General features: G+C 50.2%; 1 protein-coding gene across 1 annotated transcript in view; it reads left to right on the forward strand.

The window, feature by feature from the left end:
• LOC137526008 (transmembrane protease serine 9-like) overlaps nucleotides 1-25,992 on the forward strand; it is a 222,203-nt gene that overhangs the window by 45,509 nt on the left and 150,702 nt on the right. The window contains exon 7 of the mRNA XM_068247217.1: nucleotides 5,439-5,707. Coding sequence (XP_068103318.1) covers nucleotides 5,439-5,707 — 269 coding nt within the window. The remainder of the gene's footprint in view (nucleotides 1-5,438; nucleotides 5,708-25,992) is intronic.

Genomic DNA, 25,992 nt, shown 5'->3' on the forward strand with positions numbered 1-25,992 from the left:
CGCTTTGAACTCTGGAGACCTCAGACCCATCAATAAGCACGGGGAGAGGGGCAGGAGTGAGTTTCCGGAAGCCACAATCAGTTCCACTGTCTTTGCCGTGTTGAGAACGAGTTTGTTGTCCTTGCACCAATTACAGATCTTCTCAATTTCCTTTCGATAAGCGTCCTCCCCATTTCTGTCGATGAGGCCAATGAGCGTGGTATCGTCTGCAAATTTAATAACTTTGACAGAGTCAGTGGCCGAGGTGCAGTTGTTAGTATACAGAGAGAACAGGAGTGGGGACAGCACGCACCCTTGCGGTGCGCCAATGTTTGTGGTTCTCTCGCTGGAGAAGCGACTGCCAAGCTTGACCCGTTGTGTTCTATTGGAGAGAAAGTCCTTTACCCACTTGCAGAGGAGGGAATCTACCCCGTGATACGTAAGGTTGTCGATCAGGATGTCAGGACAGATGGTGTTAAAGGCCGAGCTGAAGTCCAGGAAAAGGACCCTGGCGTAGGCTCCTGGTCTGTGAAGGTGCTCCGAGATGTATGCCAGGCTGACATTGATGGCATCGTCTACTGATTGGTTTTCTCTGTAGGCAAACTGGTGTGGTTCGAGGAGAGTGTCGGTGGAGTGCTTCAGGTGGGTCAGCACCAGCCTTTCGAATACTTTCATGATGATGGGGGTCAGGGCTAAGGGTCTAAAGCTGTTGAGCTCTGTGTTTCCTGTTTTTTTGGGGACTGGAATGATTGTGGACCTTTTGAAGCATGAGGGGACCTTCCCTTCCGATAGGGATCTGTTGTAGAGAGAGGTGAGGATGGGAGCTAGTTGGATTGCACAGGTTCTCAGGCAGTGTGATGACACCCCATCCGGGCCTGAGGCTTTCCTGGGGTTGAGTCTGCGAAGGTGTTGTAGCACCTCCTCTTCTTGCACAGCGGACAGAGCGGGGGTGCCACTGGCTGCTATTGGGCCCTTAGCGTCCTTTGTCGCGGATGTTGTGGAGTCCAATGCTGGCTGGGGTGCTGAGACCACGGGCCTCTTGGGTTGGTGTTCAAACCTGCAATAAAATTCATTTAGTTCCTCCGCCAGTTGGAGGCTGGGGGCTGCGTGTTGCTGGGGGGGTTTAAAGCTCGTGGCCGCCCTGAGGCCCTTCCAGACTTCCCTCGAGTTGCCGGACTGAAGGCTGAGGCCTACCTTGTTAGAGTAGGTCCTCTTTGCAGCTTTTAGTTCTCTGTTCAGGGAATTTCTGGCTTCTCTGAACTCTTCTGGGGTGCCCGTCCTATGCGCCTCTTTCTTGATTTTCCGTAGATGTCGAAGGTTGCTGTTGAACCAGGATTTGTCATTCGGGAAGACCTTGAAGGATTTGGTTGAAATGCATGTGTCTTCGCAGAAGCGAATGTAGGAGAGGACATTTTCTGACCATTCCTCCATCGTGGATGCCTCTAGGGCCGACCAGTTAGTGCATTCCAAGCATGCCTGCAGCCTCATTTTTGCATCCTCTGTCCACTTCTTAACAGTTCTTGTGACGGGTTTTGTCGTCTCAAGCTGCCTTCTGTAAGTAGGGATCAGGTGGATCAGGCAGTGGTCAGAGTTCCCGAGGGGAGCACCTCGAGTGGCCTTGTATGCATTTTTGAGGGCTGTGTAGCATCTGTCCAGGGTGTTGTGGTTCCTGGTGGGGCAGGTGATGTGCTGCTGGAGGTGGGGCAGCTCCTGTCGCAGGTTTGCGCTGTTGAAGTCCCCTAGGATGATAATGAGGGCCTCAGGGAAGGCAGTTTCCCACCCTGCGATATAGTCACTCAGTGCTCGTAGGGCATTCCTGGTGTTGGAATCCGGGGGAATATAGACCCCTACCAGAATGAAAGAGGAGAACTCCCTAGGTGAGTATCTGGGCCTGCAGTTAATGGCTAGGAGTTCGACATCTGGGGAGCAGAACTTGCTGAGGGGTGTTATGTTGGTGCACCAGTCAGAGTTCACATAGAAGCATATGCCACCGCCTCTCTTTTTCCCAGAGAGTTTGTGGTCCCGATCTGCCCGGAAAAGTAAGTGGCCTGGCACCTGTAGGGCATTGTCTGGGGCGTTTCCATTGAGCCAGGTCTCCATGAAGCAGAGCACTGTGGTGTTCCTGCTTAGCGAAGGTTTGCGGCCAAGCAGTAGGAGCAGTTCATCCACCTTGTTTGGGAGGGAGCAAACATTCGATAGGAGTATGGCTGGTATGGGTGTATATAGTCCCCTTCTCTTCAACCTCACCCGAGCCCCTGCCCTTCTCCCCCTATGACGGCGTTTGTTAGGAAGACCTCTGGCGCTCCCCGTCAGGAGCGCAATGTGGGCGCTTACTGTCTCCCACAGGGAAGTTTCAAAGGGCCGGTCACAGCAGTCAAGGTGCTCCCATTTCAGGAGCTCCGCTCGGGATAGGATGTGGATGGGTTTGGTATCCCCTGCGAGCAGTTTCCCTACGCCCATGCCTGGGAGGGCAGCAGCTGGTGCAGTGTGCAGGAGCTGGCAAGGCACAGAGGGAGAAGCAGGCTGAGTAGCCTAGTGCGGTGTGCGGGAGCTGACAAGACACAGAGGGAGAGCAGGCTGATTAGTCTAGTGGCGGTGGTCAGTGCGTGGGCAGAGCGCAAGCGGAAGCAGGCACAGATGGAGGGCCCAGAGAACAGTGCAGCGGTGCAATGCATAAGTGGAAGGAGGTGCAGGTGGGAGAGCCCAGAGAACAATACATCCCAGAAACTACAGTGCGGTGGTAGGTGGAAGCAGGCACAGATGGAGGGCCCAGAGAACAGTGCAGCGGTGCAATGCATAAGTGGAAGGAGGTGCAGGTGGGAGAGCCCAGAGAACAATACATCCCAGAAACTACAGTGCGGTGGTAGGTGGAAGCAGGCACAGATGGAGGGCCCAGAGAACAGTGCATCACAGTAACAGCAGTGCAGTAACAGGTTCAGCATAGTTCAGCATATACATGCTATTGCTACCAAAATTGCTACATATGTTGAGGAGAGTAGTGGGTACAAGCTAAAAAATTTTTTTCAAAAAGACCTTGTAGTTTTTGAGAAAATAGATTTAAATATACAATGAAAAACAATTTTTAAACTGTCATTTTTTTTACCTAAAAACCATGTTTCTTTGCATTCTGAAAAGGGATTTTCTCACAAACTGCAAGGTCTTTACACACTATTCTCTAAAAAAAAAAAAAAAAAAAAGCACAAACAGATACTTACTTGGGGCTTCTATCAGCCCCCTGTAGCTGTCATGTCCCGCGCCGTCCTCCTCCGATCACTCAGCAGAAAATGGCTTCTGAGAGCAGGAAAGAGATAAAAAGGGTCAATAGTTCATACATTTTAGCTCTGGCATACTTCAATGAATGTGTCATTGAGCAAAAACAATAAAACAGTTAAAACCTAAAAAGTAGATTTAAACATAAAATATCTTGGAATATCCTAAAAAGCCATGTTTAGGAGAAGAAAGCTAGATACAATCTGTTATTTCATTAGTTTATTTTTGCCTCGGGTGTCCTTTAACATATGTAGCAATTTTGGTGGCAATAGTATGTATGGAGGCTTTGCTATTCACCGCCGAAGTCGGCATGAAATTACGTGTCAATCCATGTGTAATTACAAATGCTTTCAATTACGTACAAAATTAATTACGCTTTTCCCCATAATTTTGCATTACAATAACGATATGTAAATGCGGTTGTGTTGCGTAATTTACTCGTAGCCGTAATTTCTGGTCATCCCTAGCGCTCATCTAGGAACCTAAATGGATGGATCCTAGATGAAGCCTAGATGAAGGTGTGGATGGAAGTGAGCTGGCGGGAGCAGGCTAGTGATACTCTTGCAGAGGTGGAGGCTATCCTAGCTTAGCTAATGTTCCAAGTGATCTTCCAAGCCTTGCTTTAGTTGACAATAATCTTGGTACTAAAACTTGTTATGTCTACTGGGTCATATCAGACTGTAGTGAGCGCTGTTGATAAGTTAAAGAATTAACATTTATGCATTTGCAGTCATGGTTACATACAAGGTTCTCAGTGTTGATATAGTACACAATAGCAATCTTAGAACGGCTAACTGCTATTTCACTGACTTAGTAGACAAAAGAAGCAAGAGCACACTCAGGGCATCAACTGGTTATTTTGGGCAGTCGGCCAAGGAATACTTTCCCCTGCAGATGTTGGAAACACCTGTATAGGTATTCCACCAGCATCCAGCTGTCAGGGCTCTCTGGCGACGACGTCCTCCTCCGGGGTCCTGCTGTTCACGCTGCTGGGCTTGTAGTGGTGCCTGTTACTGACAATGCCACATAGGAAAGGATTAAGATGAAATGGGGTCTTAGGCACGCCAGTTGTGCTACCACAGCTGGGAGAGTTCTACACCTGTGCAAGTGCAGAACACTCCCAGCTGCAAGTACAGACTCAAGTTACTCCATTGTATTTTTTTTGTTTAGTTTTTTTTTTTTTTTTAATAATTCCACATTGTAGGCCCGGTGTGTATCTTAAAGGACACCCAAGGTGAAAATAAACATAAAATGAAATAAACAATTGTACCTATCCTCCTTCTCCTTAAAATGACTTTTTAAGATATTCCACAGTTTTATTTTATATTTAAATCTACTTTTTAAGTTGTTATTGTTTTGCTCAATATCACATTCATTGAAGTAAGCCAGCGCAAAAAAATCAATGGACTATTGACCCCTTTTATCTCTTTCCTGCTCTCAGAAGCCTTTTTCTGCTAGGAAAGTGTTTTATTGTTGTAATTTCTTGTCAGTGAGGGTCACACCGTAGTCTGACTCAGTCTTCCTGAATCAGACAGGAACTGCCACTTACGTACTTGATGTTTAACTCTTTCAGGTAGAGAAAGAAAAAAAAGGAACACAGCATAGTTACTAGTTACATGCTAAATCATGTGACGCTTGGTGTAATGGAGCGCACATGCAGCTGCATTCTCTGCTGCAGGACATGCCTCTGTGTCCCCCCCCACACTGCTCTCTGCCCCCCCCCCCACCGCTATAGCCCCCTGTAATTAGCGACAATAATTGTAACTATTTTAGAGGGTAATATGAGGATAGGGATTCCCTGCTCAAAACGCCCACTAAGGGCATTCCGGCAGGACTTCCAAAGCTGTATCTCCCTGGCCACGCCCCCTGCTGCTCCCCCCCTCTCTGCATGCTGGGAGAGAATCTCTCACTTCTTCCAGTGTCGTGACCCCAGAGGTCACAAAAGTGAAATAAAGCTTATGCAGGCCACAGGAGCGGCGGAGAGCGGTGGGGATGGCATCGCCCAGGATCAGGTAGCCGAGTTTTTTTTTTACTTGTATAACCCCACCTCAGGGTCTCTTTAAAGCATCCTCAGGTACTGGTACTCATATACAATTCTTTATGCTTGGAAATTGTTGTACTGAAGTTTTCCATCACAAAAAAAATGGCTTCTCAGTAATAGATGTTATGGTGTTTTTTTCTTTCCGAAGGCGTTATACCGACTATTACACAGTTTATCTGGGCCTATACCAGCTGAATGTGGACAGTCCTCACACAGTTTCTAGAACATTAACAAGGGTTATCGTAAACTCTCAGTATACCAGTGTGGGAAACCTTGGAGACATTTCCTTGGCACAGTTGTCAAGTCCCGTGGATTACACTGACTACATCATGCCTATCTGCCTGCCTTCCTCCTTCGTCACCTTCCCTAGTGGTCTGGATTGCTGGGTAACTGGCTGGGGTACAACGTCCTCCGGAGGTAAGCTCATAAAAATGTGATATGCCACATGGTGGGTGAGAGGCAGATTGTGGTTGGGGGGGGGGAGAGCTTTTTATAGATCCACTTCAAGCCCACACTAAAGTTGGACACTTTAAGAAAAGTGGTGGTAATTTAACATACATCTGGCAACTGATGGCCTGTGTACATTTTTTCAGTTCAGTATACCTGGGACATTAAGATCTGCAGTATTTATTCTTACCTGGGGCTTCCTCCAGCCCCATGCACACTGTCTGCTCCCTCACCATCCTCCTGGTCTACCCTACCCCATGGTCCTGCAGCAAGGCCTGGTAAATTAGGCAGTTGCGCTCTGTAGTGCTTGTTCCCCTGTCACGCTCCTGTGGCTGGGAGCATTTGTGCCTGCACAGTTGTATTGCACAGGAGCAGAACACTCCTGGCCACATGGGCTACAGAACACAACTTTAGACATATTTTGATTGACATTGCAGTGCTAGGAGGAAAAAAAATGTAAATAAAAAAATGTACAAATGTTTAAAAGTTAAATATCTTCACCCTACATTGTATCAACAACAAAATGTAAGTTTTATAATAAATGGGATAAATAGCCTATTATAATTAGGGTTTATAGCAAGGAAATGAGCAGCGCTACTTAAAAACAGACTAGTGCCTACCTGCAAAAGAGTGCAAGCCCCAATTGTGGGGTCGAATACACACCGAGCATACACATGACCCGTCTACCACTAGAGGAGGATGTTGGTTTCCATTAACAGCTTGCATGCAACCTATTAAGTACTCGTCCCTCCCACTGCGAAGAAGTCAATCCTCCATGGGAGGGGCCTAACACTAACTAAATCCTAACCTATGTATATGCATAGCCTGGGTGCGGCTAATCAAATAAAATCGAAAATTGAAAATTGCGCAAAAGGTGGATCAGCGCAACACCAGGCCGCCTCCGAATGGCCTCCATCAGAGATGCGCTGACCCCCCCAGGAACTACAAACGCACCTTGAACCCAAACAGAAGCTCTGCATATACAACAAAAGCATGGCTGTTAAGTGGGAGCAGCTGACCAAAAACGAATTACATTAGTACATAGCAAGGAAATGAGCAGCGCTACTTAAAAACAGACTAGTGCCTACCTGCAAAAGAGTGCAAGCCCCACTTGTGGGGTCGAATACACACCGAGCATACACATGACCTGTCTACCACTAGAGGAGGATGTTGGTTTCCATTAACAGCTTGCATGCAACCTATTAAAGGGAAGGTTCAGGGAAACGTTTAAAAAAATAAAAATCCATATCCACTTACCTGGGGCTTCCTCCAGCCCGTGGCAGGCAGGAGGTGCCCTCGCCGCCGCTCCAGAGGCTTCCGGTCGTCTTCGGTGGCCGACCCGACCTGGCCAGGCCGGCTGCCAGGTCGGGCTCTTCTGCGCTCCAAGGACGGGCTCTGCTGCGTCCCACGCGGGCGCGCTGACGTCATCGGACGTCCTCCGGGCTGTACTGCGCAGACGCAGTAGTTCTGCGCGTGCGCAGTAAAGCCTGGAGGACGTCCGATGACGTCAGCGCGCCCGCGTGGGACGCAGAAGAGCCCGTCCTTGGAGCGCAGAAGAGCCCGACCTGGCAGCCGGCCTGGAGGAAGCCCCAGGTAAGTGGATATGGATTTTTATTTTTTTAAACGTTTCCCTGAACCTTCCCTTTAAGTACTCGTCCCTCCCACTGCGAAGAAGTCAATCCTCCATGGGAGGGGCCTAACACTAACTGAATCCTAACCTATGTATATGCATAGCCTGGGTGCGGCTAATCAAATAAAATTGAAAATTGCGCAAAAGGTGGATCAGCGCAACACCAGGCCGCCTCCAAATGGCCTCCATCAGAGATGCGCTGAGCCCCCCCAGGAACTACAAGGTGCGTTTGTAGTTCCTGGGGGGGCTCAGTGCATCTCTGATGGAGGCCATTCGGAGGCGGCCTGGTGTTGCGCTGATCCACTTTTTGCGCAATTTATAATTAGGGTTTGTGTTTTATTTTAAAATAATCGGTGGAAGCGGAGAGACTGTATTTTTTTTATTTTCCAACTTTAAAGGAAACCTCACTAGAGATGGCCCGAACGGTTCGCCGGCAAACGGTTCCAGGCGAACTTTGGGTGGTTTGCGTAGACAGCTTTTGTAATTCATACTGTGTGTGTGCCACTGCCAGGCCCAGCACATTCAGTGACTACCTGTGTGTGTGATAGGCAGCTGCACATTGTAATACCCATTATTGCATACCAAGCTGTTGTGTTTAGTGAACCCAACATATTACTGCATATACCAAGCTGTTGTGTTGAGTGAACCCACCATATCGCAGCATATACCTAGCTTTTGTGTTAAGTGAACCCACCTCATCACAGCATATACCTAGCTGTTGTGTTAAGTGAACCTACCTCATCGCAGCATATACCTAGCTGTTGTGTTCAGTGAACCCACCTCATCACTGCATATACCTAGCTGTTTTGTTGAGTGAACCCACCTCATCACTGCATATACCTAGATTTTGTGTTATGTGAATCCACCTCATCACTGCATATACCTATCTGTTGTGGCAAGTGGTGTCATCAATGTCCGCCATAACAGATTCTCGTTAAAGGATTTAAAGTTAATTCATTTCAAATACAGCAAGCCCTCAAAAGTCCTCCTGTATTGTTATTTTTGGTCACTACCTCAGGACGTGCATGCCATGCCTGCTGCCTTCCTTGGATGAGTGTGGTGGTAGCCGTTTCTTAGGCTCCCACTCCAGACCGGAATCGAACCAGGATTCCCCGGCCATTACCCCTGATCAGTCACCGTGGTACTGAGAAAGTACCATCAAAAGTATTACACAGTTGAACTTGCCCTCCATAATACATTCTTGGCAAATGCGTTCGAATTGGTTTATCTTCCGCTGGGTCAAGGATCCATCTGACCACAGATGCCTGGTCTGCAAAGCACAGTCAGGGCAGGTACATTACTTATACAGCATGGGTCTCAGGCTCCTACTTCGGACCTGAGTCGAACCCTGATTCCCGAGCCATTACCCACTGGTCATAATTGCAGACTTGCCCTCCAGAACAGATTCTTGTGAAAGGCAAGTGGTGTCATAATTGTCCACCATAACAGATTCTCCTTAAATGATTTAAAGTTAATTCATTTCAAATACAGCAAGCCCTCGAAAGTCCTCCTGTATTGTTATTTTTGGTCACTACCTTGGGACGTGCATGTCATGCCTGCTGCCTTCCTTGGATGTGTGGTGGTAGCCGTTCCTGCTTCTTTTGCCCACAGCGTGCCTGCTGCCTTCCTTGGATGAGTGTGGTGGTAGCCGTTTCTTAGCCTCCAACTCCGGACCGGAATAGAACCAGGATTCCCCGGCCATTACCTGTGGTCACTCACAATGGCAGACTTGCCCTCCATAAAAGATTCTCGCCTCCTTGAGGAGGAGACCAACCTGGTGAATCGCAGTGAAGGCACCATCCGGCTTGCCCTCCATAACAGATTCTCATTAAAGGATTTAAAGTTGATTCATTTCACATACACAGCAGGGCCTCAAAAGTCCTCCTCCTGTATTGTTATTTTTGGTCACTACCTCGGGACGTGCATGCCTGCCTGCTGCCTTCCTTGGATGTGTGGTGGTAGCCGTTTCTTAGGCTCCAACTCCGGACCGGAATAGAACCAGGATTCCCCAGCCATTACCCATGGTCACAATGGCAGACTTGCCCTCCATAATAGATTCTCGTTGCAGGTACTGAACCGCAAGTAGAAAATGTAATGTAAAAAAAAAAATAGATGTAAGCTTTAACAATGGTAGAGAAAGAACCATGGAAAGTTGATAAGGCAGTCAGACATTACCTAACCTGACATCACTGAGTGAGGAAGAGCAATCTCGCCATGGTGCGCAGGAGTCCAACACGGCCGTCACTACACACACCGCTGTTTGCGGTGCGTTACACAGTGAGTTTGGTGTGTCAGTGTGAAGCAGTACACTAATTACACTACCTGATGTATACACATGCAAGATGTTTTAAAGCACTTTAGGCCTGCTATTTAGCATTCAATGTGAATTCTGCCCATAAAACGCTACTTTGCGTCAAATCCAAATTTTTCCCTAGGACTAGTTTTCCAAGTTTGCCTCCCCATTGAAGTCTATTGCAGTTTGCGAAAGTTTGCGCGAACCAAACTTTTGCGGAAGTTGCAAACCCGTTTCGCGAACCGAAAATCGGAGGTTCGGGCCATCTCTAAACCTCAACTGAGAGGGATATGGATGTTTCCTTTTAAACAATACCAGTTGCTTGGCAGTCCTGCTGATTTCTTTGGCTGCACCTGAAACATACATGCAGCTAATCCAGATTGACTTCAGTCAAGGCACCTGATCTGCATGCTTGTTGAGGCGCTGTGGCTAAAAGTACTAGAGACACAGGATCAGCAGGAGAGTTAGGCAACTGGTTTAAAAAGAAAAATCCATTCCCTTCTCAGTTTAGGTTCCCTTAGACACAAGCTGATGACCCAGAATTGCCCGGGCATGTATTTGGCTGGTGTTTGCTCCGCCCACTTTTTTCTAACCCTAACACACAAATACTCAATGGTCAAGTGAGCTTTGGGGTCTTTGGCATCAATCATTTGTATATTCCCATAGAAGTTAAAAAAAAAATCACATTGGCTGTTTGTGGCTCTGCCTCCTCTCCAGCATTTGCACCCCAACTGTAGCAGGTTTGAGGCATCTGCTATTAACAGTGTAAAAATTGGCAGCAATTTAAATATTCCCCTTAAAAATCAACAGGTGAATTTTAATTGGCTATTATAGGTAGAGATGGCTCGAACCTCCGATTTTAGGTTCGCGAACCTCGAACGTGAACTTCCGCAAAAGTTCGCATTTGCGCAAACCATGTGAACTGCAATAGACTTCACTGGGCAGGCAAACTTTCAAAACTTAAAACACTGTTTCTGGTCACAAAAGTGATGGAAAAGATCTTTCAAGGGGTCTAACACCTAGAGGAAGGCATGGCGGAGTGGGATACACAAAAGTCCCGGGGAAAATTACGGATTTGATGCACAGCAGGGTTATAATCCCTAAAGGGCAGAAATCACGTTGCATGCTAAATTGGAGCTATAAAGTGCTTGAAAACATCTTGCGTGTGTATACAGGGATCAGCAGGTAGTGTAATTAGTGTACTGCTTCACACTGACAGACCAAATGCACTGTGTAACGCACCGCAAACAGCTGTTTGCGTAGTGATGGCCGTGCTGAACTGGTGCGCACCATGGCGAGAGTGCAGGCGGTTTTCAAGCCCATATGGTCGGCAGGCCGAGGTAGCTTAATGACAGAACAACAGTGACCATCCAGCTGATCGAATTTGGTCTGTCCACAATAAAGCAATGACCTTATCAACACACTTACACTCATATAGCCGGTCATTGCTTTATTGTGATACGCAAGCCCCTTCACCGCGGCAAGGTAATGATCACGAAGGTGAATTGACACATGTACATGCCTTTTGTTTTGTTGTTGCAGCCGCAGCACAGCCAGAAAAATTAGGCTGGCATGTACACGCACCAGAAACATTATCATTGTTTTTGTTTGCGGACGCTGCTAGCAGCAGCCTTAAAAATTCAGAAATCCACCTGGAGTCCTGCACCCTGTTGGTGGTGTCGGAGAAGGCAGTCAAGTGGCCTGCTGGCAGAGATGTTGTGTGGGGACCGACGTCGGGCTGATCGGAACAGCTGAATTCTGATTTCGCCGAAATTCGGTGTACCGCAGGCGAAAACCGAATTTCGTGTTCCTAATTTTCGTGTTCCGAGTGCATTTCTATTGAATTAAATGGTGCCAACTTCCGCGGTTAATTGTAAAGCCCCCATAGATGCTATCATCACCATTTTTGGCATGTATGTTAAGCAGATGAGTAGGAACAAGTTTAAAAAAAATGTGAAAAGACCTTATAGTTTTTGAGCAAATAGATTTCAAAGTTTAATGGGAAAAATGGATTTAAACTGTGTAAAATGACACTGCTGCAGTACAGGTTACTGCATTCCGAGTTCTGTATACATATTGTATACATTTAATGAAAACAGACAGTGTGGGGTCCCCCCTACAGAGCCTCTGTAACTCCTTGTCTCCCATGCAGGCTGGGATAGCCAGAATGCGGAGTCCCGGCCACGTGGGGCTTCGCACCCTGAGCTATACCAGCCCGCATGGTCCATGTTATGGAGGGGCTCTGGAGGAGAGGGGTGGCCAAGCCTTCTCCTCTCCCCCAAAGCCTTTGTCCAAATCATGGACAAGGGGCTCTTCCCTACCGCCGGTGCCCCAGGAGGAGGTGGGGGCCGCCGACGTCCTGGGGGGGTTCATGGTGCCATCCGGGGGTCCCATTTAACAAGCGGATCACCGGAGGCCGCCCCCTCCCCAGGAGAAATTAGTATAGGGGTACACAGTATCCCTTACCCATTTCCACAAAGTGATAAGGAATAAAAACATGACAATGAAAAAAAGTCCTTTATTGTTCTAGATTAACCAGGCAGGGGACCCCCGGATGGCACCATGAAACCCCCCGGACGTCGGTGGCCCCCACCTCCTCATGGGGCCCCGGAGGTGGGGAAGAGGCCCCTGTCCATGCATTGGACAAGGGCTCTGGGGGGGGAGGGGAAGGTTTAGCCGCCCCTCTCCTCCAGAGCGCCCCCAAACCATAGACCGTGCGGGCTGGTACAGCTCAGGGTGTGAAGCCCCACGTGGCCGGGACTCCGCATTCTGGCTATCCCAGCCTGCATGGGAGACAAGAGGTTATAGAGGCTCTGTAGGGGGGACCCCACACTGTCTATTTTCATGAAATGTATACAATATGTATACAGAACTCGGAATGCAGTAACCTGTACTGCAGCAGTGTCATTTTACACAGTTTAAAACCATTTTTCCCATGAAACTTTGAAATCAATTTGCTCAAAAACTATAAGGTCTTTTCACAATTTTTTTTAAACCATGTTCCTACTCATCTGCTTAACATACATGCCAAATTTGGTGATGATAGCATGTAAGGGGGCTTCACAATTAACCGTGGAATTTGAAACTACTTCAATGGATAACCGAATTCGATACTCGGAACTGGCGAATTTTCGAGTTTCGAGTGTGTACTCGGAACTGCCAAATTCCGATGTCAAACTCGAAATTCAGAATCCGAGAGCTCAGCCCTACCATCTTGGGGCAGGCAGTCACAAGGCACGCAGGTAAAGATGCTGTGTGCGAGGACTGACTTAGTCTTCAGGTGGGCCGTAGCCCTCCGGGATCCATGCCTCATTCATTTTGATAAAGGTGAGGTACTAAACACTTTTTTGACCTAGGCGACTTCTCTTCTCACTGACAATGCCTCCGGCTGTGCTGAAGGTTCTTTTTCTGACAGGACGCTTGAGGCAGGGCAAACCAGAAGTTGGATGGCAAATTGTGACAGCTCTGGCCACAGATCAAGCCTGCGCACCCAGTAGTCCAGGGGTTCATCACTGCTCAGAGTGTCTACATCCGCAGTCAAAGGGAACCTAAACTGAGAGGCATATGGATGTTTCCTTTTAAACAATACCAGTTGCTTGGCAGTCCTGCTTAACTCTTTGGCTGCAGTAGTGGCTGAATCAAACACCTGAAACAAGCATGCAGCTAATCCAGTCTGACTTCAGTCAGAGCACCTGATCTGCATGCTTGTTGAGGGGCTGTGGCTGAAAGTATTAGAGATACAGGATCAGCAGGAGAGTCAGGCAACTGGTATTATTCTAAAAGAAAAAAATCCTTATCCCCCTCAGTTTAGGTTCCCTTTAAGGCCAGGTAGTCGGCCACCTGCTGGTCGAGGCGTTAATGGAGGGTGGATCCAGAAGGGCTAAGGTGAGGCGTTGGACGAAAGAATGTGCGCATGTCCGACATCACCATGAGATCGCTAGAGCGTCCTGACCTTGGCAGCGTGGACATGGTAGGAAGAGAAGGATTACTGGCAGTGGCACCTTTATTCCGTTGTCCTGTGACATCACCCTTAAACGCACTGTAAAGCATAATTGCCAGCTTGTGGTGCAACTGCTGCATCCTGTCAGCCTTGTTGTAATTTGGTAATATCTCCGCCACCTTGTGCTTATACCGAGGGTCTAGTAGCATTGCCACCCAGTACAGGTCATTCCCATTCCCCTTGAGTTTTTTTATACGGTGTCCCAATCGTCACAATTTTTTGGAAGGCCTCAGAGTCCGCCAGCTGGTATGGTAACAGCTGGGGAGCTAACAGTTCTGCCAAGCCAGCTGTCAGATGCCGGGAAAGGGGGTGACAGTCTGGCAGACATTGGCTTCATCCACTAAAATATTTACCTGGCTGCTGTGGGCAGAGGAGCAGGAACCGCTCAAGGTGAGAGGTGGAGTGGAGCATGGTGGCTGTGAAGGTGCAAGGGAAAAAGCGGCTGAAGATGCTGCACCTGGAGGAGGAAGGAGAGAAGGAGAGTGGCTTTGCTTTTGTGTGCTGCTTTTCCTTAGGTGGCCTTCCCATTGCTGTTTGTGCTTTTTCAGCATGTGCCTTCGTAAGGCAGTTGTCCCTACGCGGGTCTTGGTCTTTCCACTGCTCCATTTTTGGTGGCAGAGAGTACAGATGGCATTGCTCTCATCTGAGACAGACGCACACAAAAATTTCCACACCGCTGAGCCCTGGGATGATGGCACTTTGGTGGTGGCGTCAGCAGCTGACGTTGAAGGGCATGTTGGCTGGCTGTCTATAGGTGACAAATGATTGCCCGGTGCCGGCGGCGGAGAACAGCGGATCGGAGGAGGACGGCGTAGGACATTACTGCTACAGGGAGCTGATAGAAGTCCCAGGTAAATGTCTGTTTTTACCCTCAGCGCCCCCCCAGAACCCCTTTAATCCCAGTCACACAGTCACCAACTGTGTCAAGTTTAAACCTTAACAGTGTAAGAATGGTTGCAGTTTATATTTTCCCATGTAAACAATTCAGTTGTTGGAGCCGCCCACTTTTCTAATCTTGACATACAGTCACTCAAATACCAAGTTTATGAGCTTTGGGGTTCTTGGTATCAGTAATTTGTATATTCCCATTGAAATTAAACAAATATTATTGGCTGTTTGTGGCTCCCCCCTTTGAGTTTGAAGCCCAGTCACCCAGTGACCAACTATACCAAGTTTGAGGCTTGGGGTTAGGGTTAGGCACCACTAGTGTTGGGCGAACATCTAGATGTTCGGGTTCGGGCCGAACAGGCCGAACATGGCCGCGATGTTCGGGTGTTCGACCCGAACTCCGAACATAATGGAAGTCAATGGGGACCCGAACTTTTGTGCTTTGTAAAGCCTCCTTACATGCTACATACCCCAAATTTACAGGGTATGTGCACCTTGGGAGTGGGTACAAGAGGAAAAAAATTTAGCAAAAAGAGCTTATAGTTTTTGAGAAAATCGATTTTAAAGTTTCAAAGGGAAAACTGTCTTTTAAATGCGGGAAATGTCTGTTTTCTTTGCACAGGTAACATGCTTTTTGTCGGCATGCAGTCATAAATGTAATACATATAAGAGGTTCCAGGAAAAGGGACCGGTAACGCTAACCCAGCAGCAGCACACGTGATGGAACAGGAGGAGGGTGGCGCAGGAGGAGAAGGCCACGCTTTGTGAGACACAACAACCCAGGCCTTGCATGAGGACAAGAAGCGTGCGGATAGCATGCTTTGTACCGCCATGCAGTCATAAATGTAATAAAGATAAGTGGTTCAATAAACAGGGACCACGCGGCAACGCTAACCCAGCAGCAGCAGACGTGATGGAACAGGAGGAGGCGCAGGAGGAGAAGGCCACGCTTTGTGAGACACAACAACCCAGGCCTTGCATGAGGACAAGAAGCGTGCGGATAGCATGCTTTGTACCGCCATGCAGTCATAAATGTAATAAAGATAAGTGGTTCAATAAACAGGGACCACGCGGCAACGCTAACCCAGCAGCAGCAGACGTGATGGAACAGGAGGAGGCGCAGGAGGAGAAGGCCACGCTTTGTGAGACACAACAACCCAGGCCTTGCATGAGGTACCGCCATGCAGTCATAAATGTAATAAAGATAAGTGGTTCAATAAACAGGGACCACGCGGCAACGCTAACCCAGCAGCAGCAGACGTGATGGAACAGGAGGAGGCGCAGGAGGAGAAGGCCACGCTTTGTGAGACACAACAACCCAGGCCTTGCATGAGGTACCGCCATGCAGTCATAAATGTAATAAAGATAAGTGGTTCAATAAACAGGGACCACGCGGCAACGCTAACCCAGCAGCAGCAGACGTGATGGAACAGGAGGAGGCGCAGGAGGAGAAGGCCACGCTTTGTGAGACACAACAACCCAGGCCTTGCATGAGGTACCGCCATGCAGTCATAAATGTAATAAAGATAAGTGGTTCAATAAACAGGGACCACGCGGCAACGCTAACCCAGCAGCAGCAGACGTGATGGAACAGGAGGAGGCGCAGGAGGAGAAGGCCACGCTTTGTGAGACACAACAACCCAGGCCTTGCATGAGGACAAGAAGCGTGCGGATAGCATGCTTTGTACCGCCATGCAGGCATAAATGTAATAAAGATAAGAGGTTCCATAAACAGGGACCGGCAACGCTAACCCAGCAGCAGCAGCAGCACACGTGATGGAACAGGAGCAGGCGCAGGAGGAGAAGGCCATGCTTTTTGAGACACAACAACCCAGGCCTTGCATGAGGACAAAAAGCGTGCGGATATAGCAGCAATGCTTTTTGCCGCCATGCAGTCATAAATGTAATACAGATGAGAGGTTCAATAAACAGGGACCGGAAACGCTACACCATCCCAGATGTTCATTGGTCATGTTACTTGGTTGGGGTCCTGGAGTGTTGCGTAGTCATTTCCAATCCAGGATTGATTCATTTTAATTTGAGTCAGACGGTCTGCATTTTCTGTGGAGAGGCGGATACGCCGATCTGTGACGATGCCTCCGGCAGCACTGAAACAGCGTTCCGACATAACGCTGGCTGCCGGGCAAGCCAGCACCTCTATTGCGTACATTGCCAGTTCGTGCCAGGTGTCTAGCTTCGATACCCAATAGTTGAAGGGTAGAGTTGGGCCGAACGGTTCGCCTGCGAACGGTTCCATGCGAACTTCAGTGGTTCGCGTTCGCGTCCCGCAGGCGAACCTTTGCGGAAGTTCGGTTCGCCCCATAATGCACATGGAGGGTCAACTTTGACCCTCTACATCACAGCCAGCAGGCCCAGTGTAGCCAATTAGGCTACACTAGCCCCTGGAGCCCCACCCCCCCTTATATAAGGCAGGCAGCGGCGGCCATTACGGCCACTCGTGTGCCTGCATTAGTCAGAGTAGGGCGAGCTGCTGCAGACTGTCTCTCAGGGAAAGATTAGTTAGGCTTAGCTTGTTCCTGTCTGGCTGCATACCTGTTCTGTGAACCCACCACTGCATACCTGTGCTGTGAATCCACCACTGCATACCTGTGCTGTGAACCCACCACTGCATACCTGTTCTGTTCAGTGGACCCGCCACTGTATACCTGTTCATTGAACCCACCACTGCATACCTGTGCTGTGAACCCACCACTGCATACCTGTGCTGTGAACCCACCACTGCATACCTGTGCTGTGAACCCACCACTGCATACCTGTTCTGTTCAGTGGACCCGCCACTGCATACCTGTTCTGTTTAGTGAACCGCCACTGCATACCTGTTCTGTTCAGTGGACCCGCCACTGCATACCTGTTCTGTTTAGTGAACCGCCACTGTATACCTGTTCTGTTTAGTGAACCCGCCACTGCATACCTGTTCTGTTCAGTGAACCCACCGCATCAGTGCGCATACCTGTGCAGTTAAGTGAACCCGCCACTGCATACCTGTTCTGTTCAGTGGACCCGCCACTGCATACCTGTTCTGTTTAGTGAACCGCCACTGTATACCTGTTCTGTTTAGTGAACCCGCCACTGCATACCTGTTCTGTTCAGTGGACCCACCGCATCAGTGCGCATACCTGTGCAGTTAAGTGAACCCGCCACTGCATACCTGTTCTGTTCAGTGGACCCGCCACTGCATACCTGTTCTGTTTAGTGAACCGCCACTGCATACCTGTTCTGTTCAGTGGACCCGCCACTGCATACCTGTTCTGTTTAGTGAACCGCCACTGTATACCTGTTCTGTTTAGTGAACCCGCCACTGCATACCTGTTCTGTTCAGTGAACCCACCGCATCAGTGCGCATACCTGTGCAGTTAAGTGAACCCGCCACTGCATACCTGTTCTGTTTAGTGAACCGCCACTGTATACCTGTTCTGTTTAGTGAACCCGCCACTGCATACCTGTTCTGTTCAGTGAACCCACCGCATCAGTGCGCATACCTGTGCAGTTAAGTGAACCCACCACTGCATACCTGTTCTGTTCAGTGGACCCGCCACTGCATACCTGTTCTGTTTAGTGAACCGCCACTGTATACCTGTTCTGTTTAGTGAACCCGCCACTGCATACCTGTTCTGTTCAGTGGACCCGCCACTGCATACCTGTTCTGTTTAGTGAACCCGCCACTGCATACCTGTTCTGTTCAGTGGACCCGCCACTGCATACCTGTTCTGTTTAGTGAACCCACCACTGCATACGTGTTCTGTTCAGTGGACCCGCCACTGCATACCTGTTCTGTTTAGTGAACCCGCCACTGCATACCTGTTCTGTTCAGTGGACCCGCCACTGCATACCTGTTCTGTTTAGTGAACCGCCACTGTATACCTGTTCTGTTTAGTGAACCCGCCACTGCATACCTGTTCTGTTCAGTGGACCCGCCACTGCATACCTGTTCTGTTTAGTGAACCCGCCACTGCATACCTGTTCTGTTCAGTGGACCCGCCACTGCATACCTGTTCTGTTTAGTGAACCCACCACTGCATACGTGTTCTGTTCAGTGGACCCGCCACTGCATACCTGTTCTGTTTAGTGAACCCGCCACTGCATACCTGTTCTGTTCAGTGGACCCGCCACTGCATACCTGTTCTGTTTAGTGAACCGCCACTGTATACCTGTTCTGTTTAGTGAACCCGCCACTGCATACCTGTTCTGTTCAGTGAACCCACCGCATCAGTGCGCATACCTGTGCAGTTAAGTGAACCCGCCACTGCATACCTGTTCTGTTCAGTGGACCCGCCACTGCATACCTGTTCTGTTTAGTGAACCGCCACTGTATACCTGTTCTGTTTAGTGAACCCGCCACTGCATACCTGTTCTGTTCAGTGGACCCGCCACTGCATACCTGTTCTGTGAACCCGCCACTGTATACCTGTTCTGTTCAGTGAACCCACCGCATCAGTGTGCATACCTGTGCAGTTAAGTGAACCCACCTACCTACGTGAGTGCACGCAGTGTGATATACCACTCCGTGCATACCCGATATGGACAAAACAGGTAGAGGAAGAGGTAGTGGCAGAGCCAGAGGAAGGCCACCCGGCAGGTCTGCGCGAGGTCGTGTAAATGTAATTTCGTGTGGACCTGGCCCACAGTACAGTGCTCGGAAGAAGGCACGTCCCATCACCTCCCAAGATTGTCAGGACGTGGTTGAGTATTTAGCGACACAGAACACCTCATCTTGCTCAGCCACCAGCGCTACTACTAGCACCACTTCCGCTGCATTTGACACTTCGCAAGAATTATTTAGTGGTGAAATCACTGATGCACAGCCATTGTTGTTACAGCTAGATGAATTTTCACCAGCTCATATGTCTGAGTTACGCGGCAACATTATGGATGTAACGTGTAAGGAGGATGAAGGACCTACTGATGTTGGTGCATGTTTGGATTTGTCTGAGGCAAGCGAAGCTGGGCAGGATGATTACGATGATGACGATGATAGGGATCCTCTGTATGTACCCAATAGAGGAGATGAAGAGGGGGACAGTTCAGAGGGGGAGTCAGAGAGTAGGAGGAGGAGAGAAGTTGCTGAAAGAAGCTGGGGCAGCTCTTCGTCAGAAACAGCTGGTGGCAGTGTCCGGCACCATGTATTGCCACCTATGTACAGCCAGCCAACTTGCCCTTCAGCATCAGCTGCTGAGGTCCCCATAGTGCCCACATCCCAGGGTGGCTCAGCGGTGTGGAAATTTTTTCATGTGTGTGCCTCAGATCGGAGCAAAGCCATCTGTTCGCTCTGCCAACAAAAATTGAGCCGTGGAAAGGCCAACACTCACGTAGGGACAAGTGCCTTACGAAGGCACCTGGAGAAAAGGCACAAACAGCAATGGGATGGCCACCTGAGCAAAAGCAGCAGCAGCACACAAAAGCAAAGCCACCCTCCTTCTCCTCTTCCTCCTCCATCAGGTGCATTATCTGCTTCTGCCGCTTTCTCCCTTCCACCTTCACAGGCACCCTCCTCCACTCCGCCTCTGCCCTTGAGCGGTTCCTGCTCCTCTGCCCACAGCAGCAGTCAGGTGTCCGTGAAGGAAATGTTTGAGCGGAAGAAGCCAATTTCGGCCAGTCACCCCCTTGCCCGGCGTCTGACAGCTGGCGTGGCGGAACTGTTAGCTCGGCAGCTGTTACCATACCGGCTGGTGGACTCTGAGGCCTTCCGTAAATTTGTGGCCATCGGAACACCGCAGTGGAAGATGCCAGGCCGCACTTATTTTTCGAGAAAGGCCATACCCCAACTGCACCGTGAAGTTGAGAGGCAAGTGGTGTCATCTCTTGCGAAGAGCGTTGGGTCAAGGGTACACCTGACCACGGATGCCTGGTCTGCCAAGCACGGGCAGGGCCGCTACATTACCTACACAGCCCATTGGGTGAACCTGGTGGTGAACGATGGTAAGCAGGGCGCAGCGGACCAAATTGTGACACCTCCACGGCTTGCAGGCAGGCCTCCTGCCACCTCCTCTCCTCCTGCTACATGCTCTTCGCTGTCCTCCTCCTCCTTGGCTGAGTGGCAGTTCTCCTCTCCAGCTACACAGCCCCAGCTCCGCAGGGCCTATGCTGCATGCCAGGTACGACGGTGTCACGCCATCTTAGACATGGCTTGTCTCAAAGCGGAGAGTCACACTGGAGCAGCTCTCCTGGCTGCTCTTAAGAAACAGGTGGATGAGTGGCTGACCCCGCACCACCTGGAGATAGGCAACGTGGTGTGCGACAACGGCAGCAATCTGCTTGCCGCTTTGCATATGGGGAAGCTGACACACATACCCTGCATGGCACATGTCATGAATCTAGTGGTTCAAAGATTTGTGGCAAAGTACCCTGGCTTAGCGAATGTCCTGAAGCAGGCCAGGAAGTTCTGTGGGCATTTGAGGCGGTCTTACACAGCCATGGCACGCTTTGCGGAAATTCAGCGCAAAAACAACATGCCGGTGAGACGCCTCATTTGCGATAGCCCGACTCGCTGGAACTCGACCCTGCTCATGTTCTCCCGCCTGCTAGAACAGAAGAAAGCCGTGACCCACTACCTCTACAACTACAGTAGAATGAAACAGTCTGGGAAGATGGGGATGTTCTGGCCCGACAACTGGACACTGATGGAGAATGCATGCAGGCTCATGCGGCCGTTTGAGGAGGTGACCAACCTGGTGAGCCGCAGTGAGGGCACCATCAGCGACTTAATTCCCTACGCTTACTTCTTGGAGCGTGCTGTGCGTAGAGTGGCGGATGAAGCTGTGAATGAGCGTGACCAGGAACCGTTACGGCAGGAACAGGCATGGGACCAATTTTCATCAGACCCAGCTGTTTCCTCAACACCTGCGGCAGCACAGAGGGGGGAGGAGGAGGAAGAAGAGAAGTCGTGTGCAGAAGACGAATCAGACTCAGAGGATGATGAGCAAGGTGTTTCTTTGGGGGAGGAGGAGGAGGAGGAGGAGGGGACAGCGGCAGGAGAACAACCTCAGCAGGCATCGCAAGGGGCTTGTGCTGCTCAACCTTCCCGTGGTATTGTTCGCGGCTGGGGGGAGGAGGTTGACTTACCTGACGTCACTGAGGAAGAGCAAGAGGAGATGGAGGGTACTGGATCCGACTTTGTGCAGATGTCGTCTTTTATGCTGTCCTGCCTGTTGAGGGACCCCCGTATAAAAAACCTCAAGGGGAATGAGCTGTACTGGGTGGCCACACTACTAGACCCTCGGTACAGGCACAAAGTGGCGGACCTGTTACCAACTCACCGGAAGGTGGAAAGGATGCAGCACATGCAGAACCAGCTGTCAACTATGCTTTACAATGCCTTTAAGGGTGATGTGACGGCACAACGCCAGCAAGGTACCACTGCCACTAATCCTCCTCCCGTGTCCACGCAGTCAAAGACAGGACGCTCCAGCGATCTCATGGTGATGTCGGACATGCGGACGTTCTTTAGTCCAACGCCTCGCCGTAGCCCTTCCGGATCCACCCTCTACCAACGCCTGGAACGGCAGGTAGCCGACTACCTGGCCTTAAGTGTGGATGTAGACACTGCTGTGAACAGCGATGAGGAACCCTTGAACTACTGGGTGCGCAGGCTTGACCTGTGGCCAGAGCTGTCCCAATTTGCCATCCAACTTCTCTCCTGCCCTGCCGCAAGCGTCCTCTCAGAAAGGACCTTCAGCGCAGCTGGAGGCATTGTCACAGAGAAGAGAAGTCGCCTAAGTCACAAAAGTGTTAAGTACCTCACCTTTATCAAAATGAATGAGGCATGGATCCCGGAGGGCTGCTGCCCGCCCCAAGACTAAGTCAGTCCCCGCACATACAGCATCTCTGCCTGCACGCCGTGTGACTGGCTGCCTGGCCTGCCCCAAGAAGACTAAGTCGCTCCCAGTCCCTCCACACAGCATGTCTGCCTGCAGGCCGCTTGACTACCTTCTCCGCCACCACCAACAGGGTCCGGGACTCCAGGCGGATTGCTGAATTTTTTAGGCCGCTGCTAGCAGCGGCCGCTGTAATAATTTTTCGGGTGCGTGTACATGACTGCCTAATTTTTCTGGCTGCACTGCGGGCAGCTGCAACAACAAAAGAAAAGGCATGTACATGCGCCCATTCCCCTTCGTGATCATTACCTTGCCGTGGTGAAGGGGCTTGCGTATCACAATGGAGCAATGACCGGCGCCTAGATGAGTGTCTCGGGGGGCACACCCACGATAATAAGGTCGTTGCCTCATTGTGGTCAGACCAAATTTGATCAGCTGGACAGTCACTGTTCTGTCATTCAGCTACATCAGCCAGGTGACCATATGGGTTGTAAAGCCACCAAAACCTGCACTCTCGCCATGGTGCGCACCAGTAAAGCACGGCCGTCACTACACAAACAGCTGTTTGCGGTGCGTTACACGATGAGTTTGGTGTGTCAGTGTGAAGCAGTACCTTAATTACACTACCTGATTGATGTATACACATGCAAGATGTTTTAAAGCACTTTAGGCCTGTCATTTAGCATTCAATGTGATTTCTGCCCTTAAAACGCTGCTTTGCGTCAAATCCAGATTTTTCCCGGGGACTTTTGGCATGTATCCCACTCCGCCATCCCCCCCTCCAGGTGTTAGACCCCTTGAAACATCTTTTCCATCACTTTTGTGGCCAGCATAATTATTTTTTTTTTTCAAAGTTCGCATCCCCATTGAAGTCTATTGCGGTTCGCGAACTTTAACACGAACCGAACCTTTCGCGAAAGTTCGCGAACCCGGTTCGCGAACCGAAAATCGGAGGTTCGGCCCAACTCTATTGAAGGGTGCAGATGGATTGTTCGACACAGCTACGCCATCTGACATGTAGTCCTTGACCATCTTCTCCAGGCAATCGGTGTTGGAGGTGGATCTGCACGCTTGCTGTTCAGTGGGCTGCTGCTGCATGGGTGTCAGAAAATTTTCCCACTCCAAGGACACTGCCGATACCATTCCCTTTTGGGCACTAGCTGCGGCTTGCGTTGTTTGCTGCCCTCCTGGTCGTCCTGGGTTTGCGGAAGTCAGTCTGTCGGCGTACAACTGGCTAGAGGAGGGGGAGGATGTCAATCTCCTCTCTAAAGTCTCCACAAGGGCCTGCTGGTATTCTTCCATTTTGACCTGTCTGACTCTTTCTTCAAGCAGTTTTGGAACATTGTGTTTGTACCGTGGATCCAGAAGGGTATAAACCCAGTAATTGGTGTTGTCCAGAATGCGCACAATGCGTGGGTCGCGTTCAATGCAGTCTAGCATGAATTGAGCCATGTGTGCCAGAGTCCTACCAGAATCCTCATCATCCTCTTGTGAGCGTTGTGATAGTTGTTGTGATGCATCATAGTCGTCACCTTCCTCCTGGTCTGCTTCTGCTGACCATTCGCGCTGAATTGTGGAAGTCCAACGTGCACCGCTCTGGCCCTCGTCAGTGGTGGCATGAAATTCCTGCTCCAACTCCAGCTGTTCCTCCTCCTCTTCTTCGTCATAGCTGCTGGGGCCAGCGTTCCCTGAGGCGGATGGCCTGATGTTGGTACCATCACGCTGATCGTTTTCTCCTTCAGATTCCCCCAGTTGCATCATGACAGCTGTTTCCTTGATTTTCAACATTGACCTCTTCAGTAAACACAGCAGTGGTATGGTAATGCTGACTGAAGAGTTGTCACTGCTCACAAGCAACGTGGATTGCTCAAAATTTTGGAGGACTTGGCAGAGGTCCAACATGTTGGCCCAATCGGATCCACAGAAGCTTGGCAGCTGTCCGGATGCGCCTCGGTACTGCGCCGTCATGTACTGGACCACTGCACTCTTCTGCTCACAAAAGCGTGCTAGCATGTGCAGCGTAGAATTCCAGCGCGTAGGGACATCACACAGCAAGCGATGGTGGGGGAGATTGAAGCGCTCCTGCATCTTGGCGAGTGCCCCCGAAGCAGTACTGGAATTTCTACAATGTTTGGCCACTCGACGCACCTTCAACAGAAGATCGGCCACGCCTGGGTATGTCCTCAGGAACCGCTGAACTACTAGGTTCATCACGTGCGCCAGGCAAGGGATGTGTGTCAGCTTAGCCAACCTTAAAGCGCGAATGAGATTACTCCCATTATCACACACAACCATGCCCGGTTTCAGGTCCAGCGGTGCCAGCCACAAATCCGTCTGTTCCTTTATTCCCTTCCAAATTTCCTCCCCTGTGTGCTGCTTATCCCCAAGGCAGATCAGCTTCAGCAACGCTTGCTGACGCATGCCAACAGCTGTGCTGCACTGCTTCCACGATCCTACTGCTGCTGGGTTAGCGTTTCCGGATGAGGTACAGCTTTGAGATGCGTTGGAGGAGAAGGAGTCAGAGAGGTAGGTGCTGCTGTTGTTATCCAGTGTCAGGGACGGCGGTGCAGCTGTTTGCGGCGTGGGCAACACCCGCGCCGTAGCAGGTGAGGAATCGCTGCCAGGCTCCACAAGGTTCACCCAGTGCGCGGTAAGGGAAATGTATCGACCCTGTCCGAACGCACTCGTCCAAGTGTCAGTGGTGAGGTGAACCTTGCAGGCAACGGCATTCTTCAAGCTTCGGGTTATTTTGCTGACCACGTGCTCATGCAACTCAGGCACTGCAGAGCGCGCAAAGTGGTAGCGGCTGGGAACCACGTAACGTGGGATGGCCACTGACATCATGCCCTTGAAGCTGTTTGTCTCCACCACTCGATATGGCAGCATTTCGCAGGCCAGAAGCTTGGCTATGCTGGCTGTTACTGCTACGGCCCGGGGGTCATTTGCTGGCAATTTCCTCTTGCGCTCAAACATCTCCGACACAGACAACTGAACCGTAGCGCTGCACACGGAAGGGCTGTTGGTTGTTGTGTTTGATGAACACTGGGAGACCTCAAGAGCACTACTCCGGAAAGTGACAGTGTCAGCGTCGTCTGATGTTTGTGAATGTTGTGAACCACGCAATGGCTGGGCTACTGCTGCTGCTGAGGCGGGTCTGGTGGTGAGTCTGGTGAACCCAAGGGAGGCAGTGTTGCTGGTACCCTGTCCTGCCGCGTTTGCCCACAGAGTGGGATGTTTGGATAGCATGTGGCGGCTCATGCTGGTGGTGGAGAGGTTGTTAATACTTTTCCCCCTGCTCAGGCGGGTCTTGCACACCTTGCAAATCGCCATGGTAACATCCTCAGTGCAGTCTTCAAAGAAAGCCCAGACTTTGGAGCACCTGCCTCCTTGCTGGCGATTTCTGTTTGCTCCTCTTTTGCCTCTCACTTGAACTTCCACGCTTGTGGTGCCTGAAATTGCGCGCCGCCTACCTTGTGGCACAAGGCGAACTCGTGCAGCAGTGGGTTCTTCAACAGACTCATCTGTGCTGCTGCTACGACGGCGATGTTCTCGTTCAGAAACAAAATCTGGGTCTATGTCCACATTGTCCATACCCTCCTCTTCCATCTCCTC

The sequence above is a fragment of the Hyperolius riggenbachi genome, chromosome 7 (assembly GCF_040937935.1).
Source record: "Hyperolius riggenbachi isolate aHypRig1 chromosome 7, aHypRig1.pri, whole genome shotgun sequence".
Lineage (NCBI taxonomy): Eukaryota > Metazoa > Chordata > Amphibia > Anura > Hyperoliidae > Hyperolius > Hyperolius riggenbachi.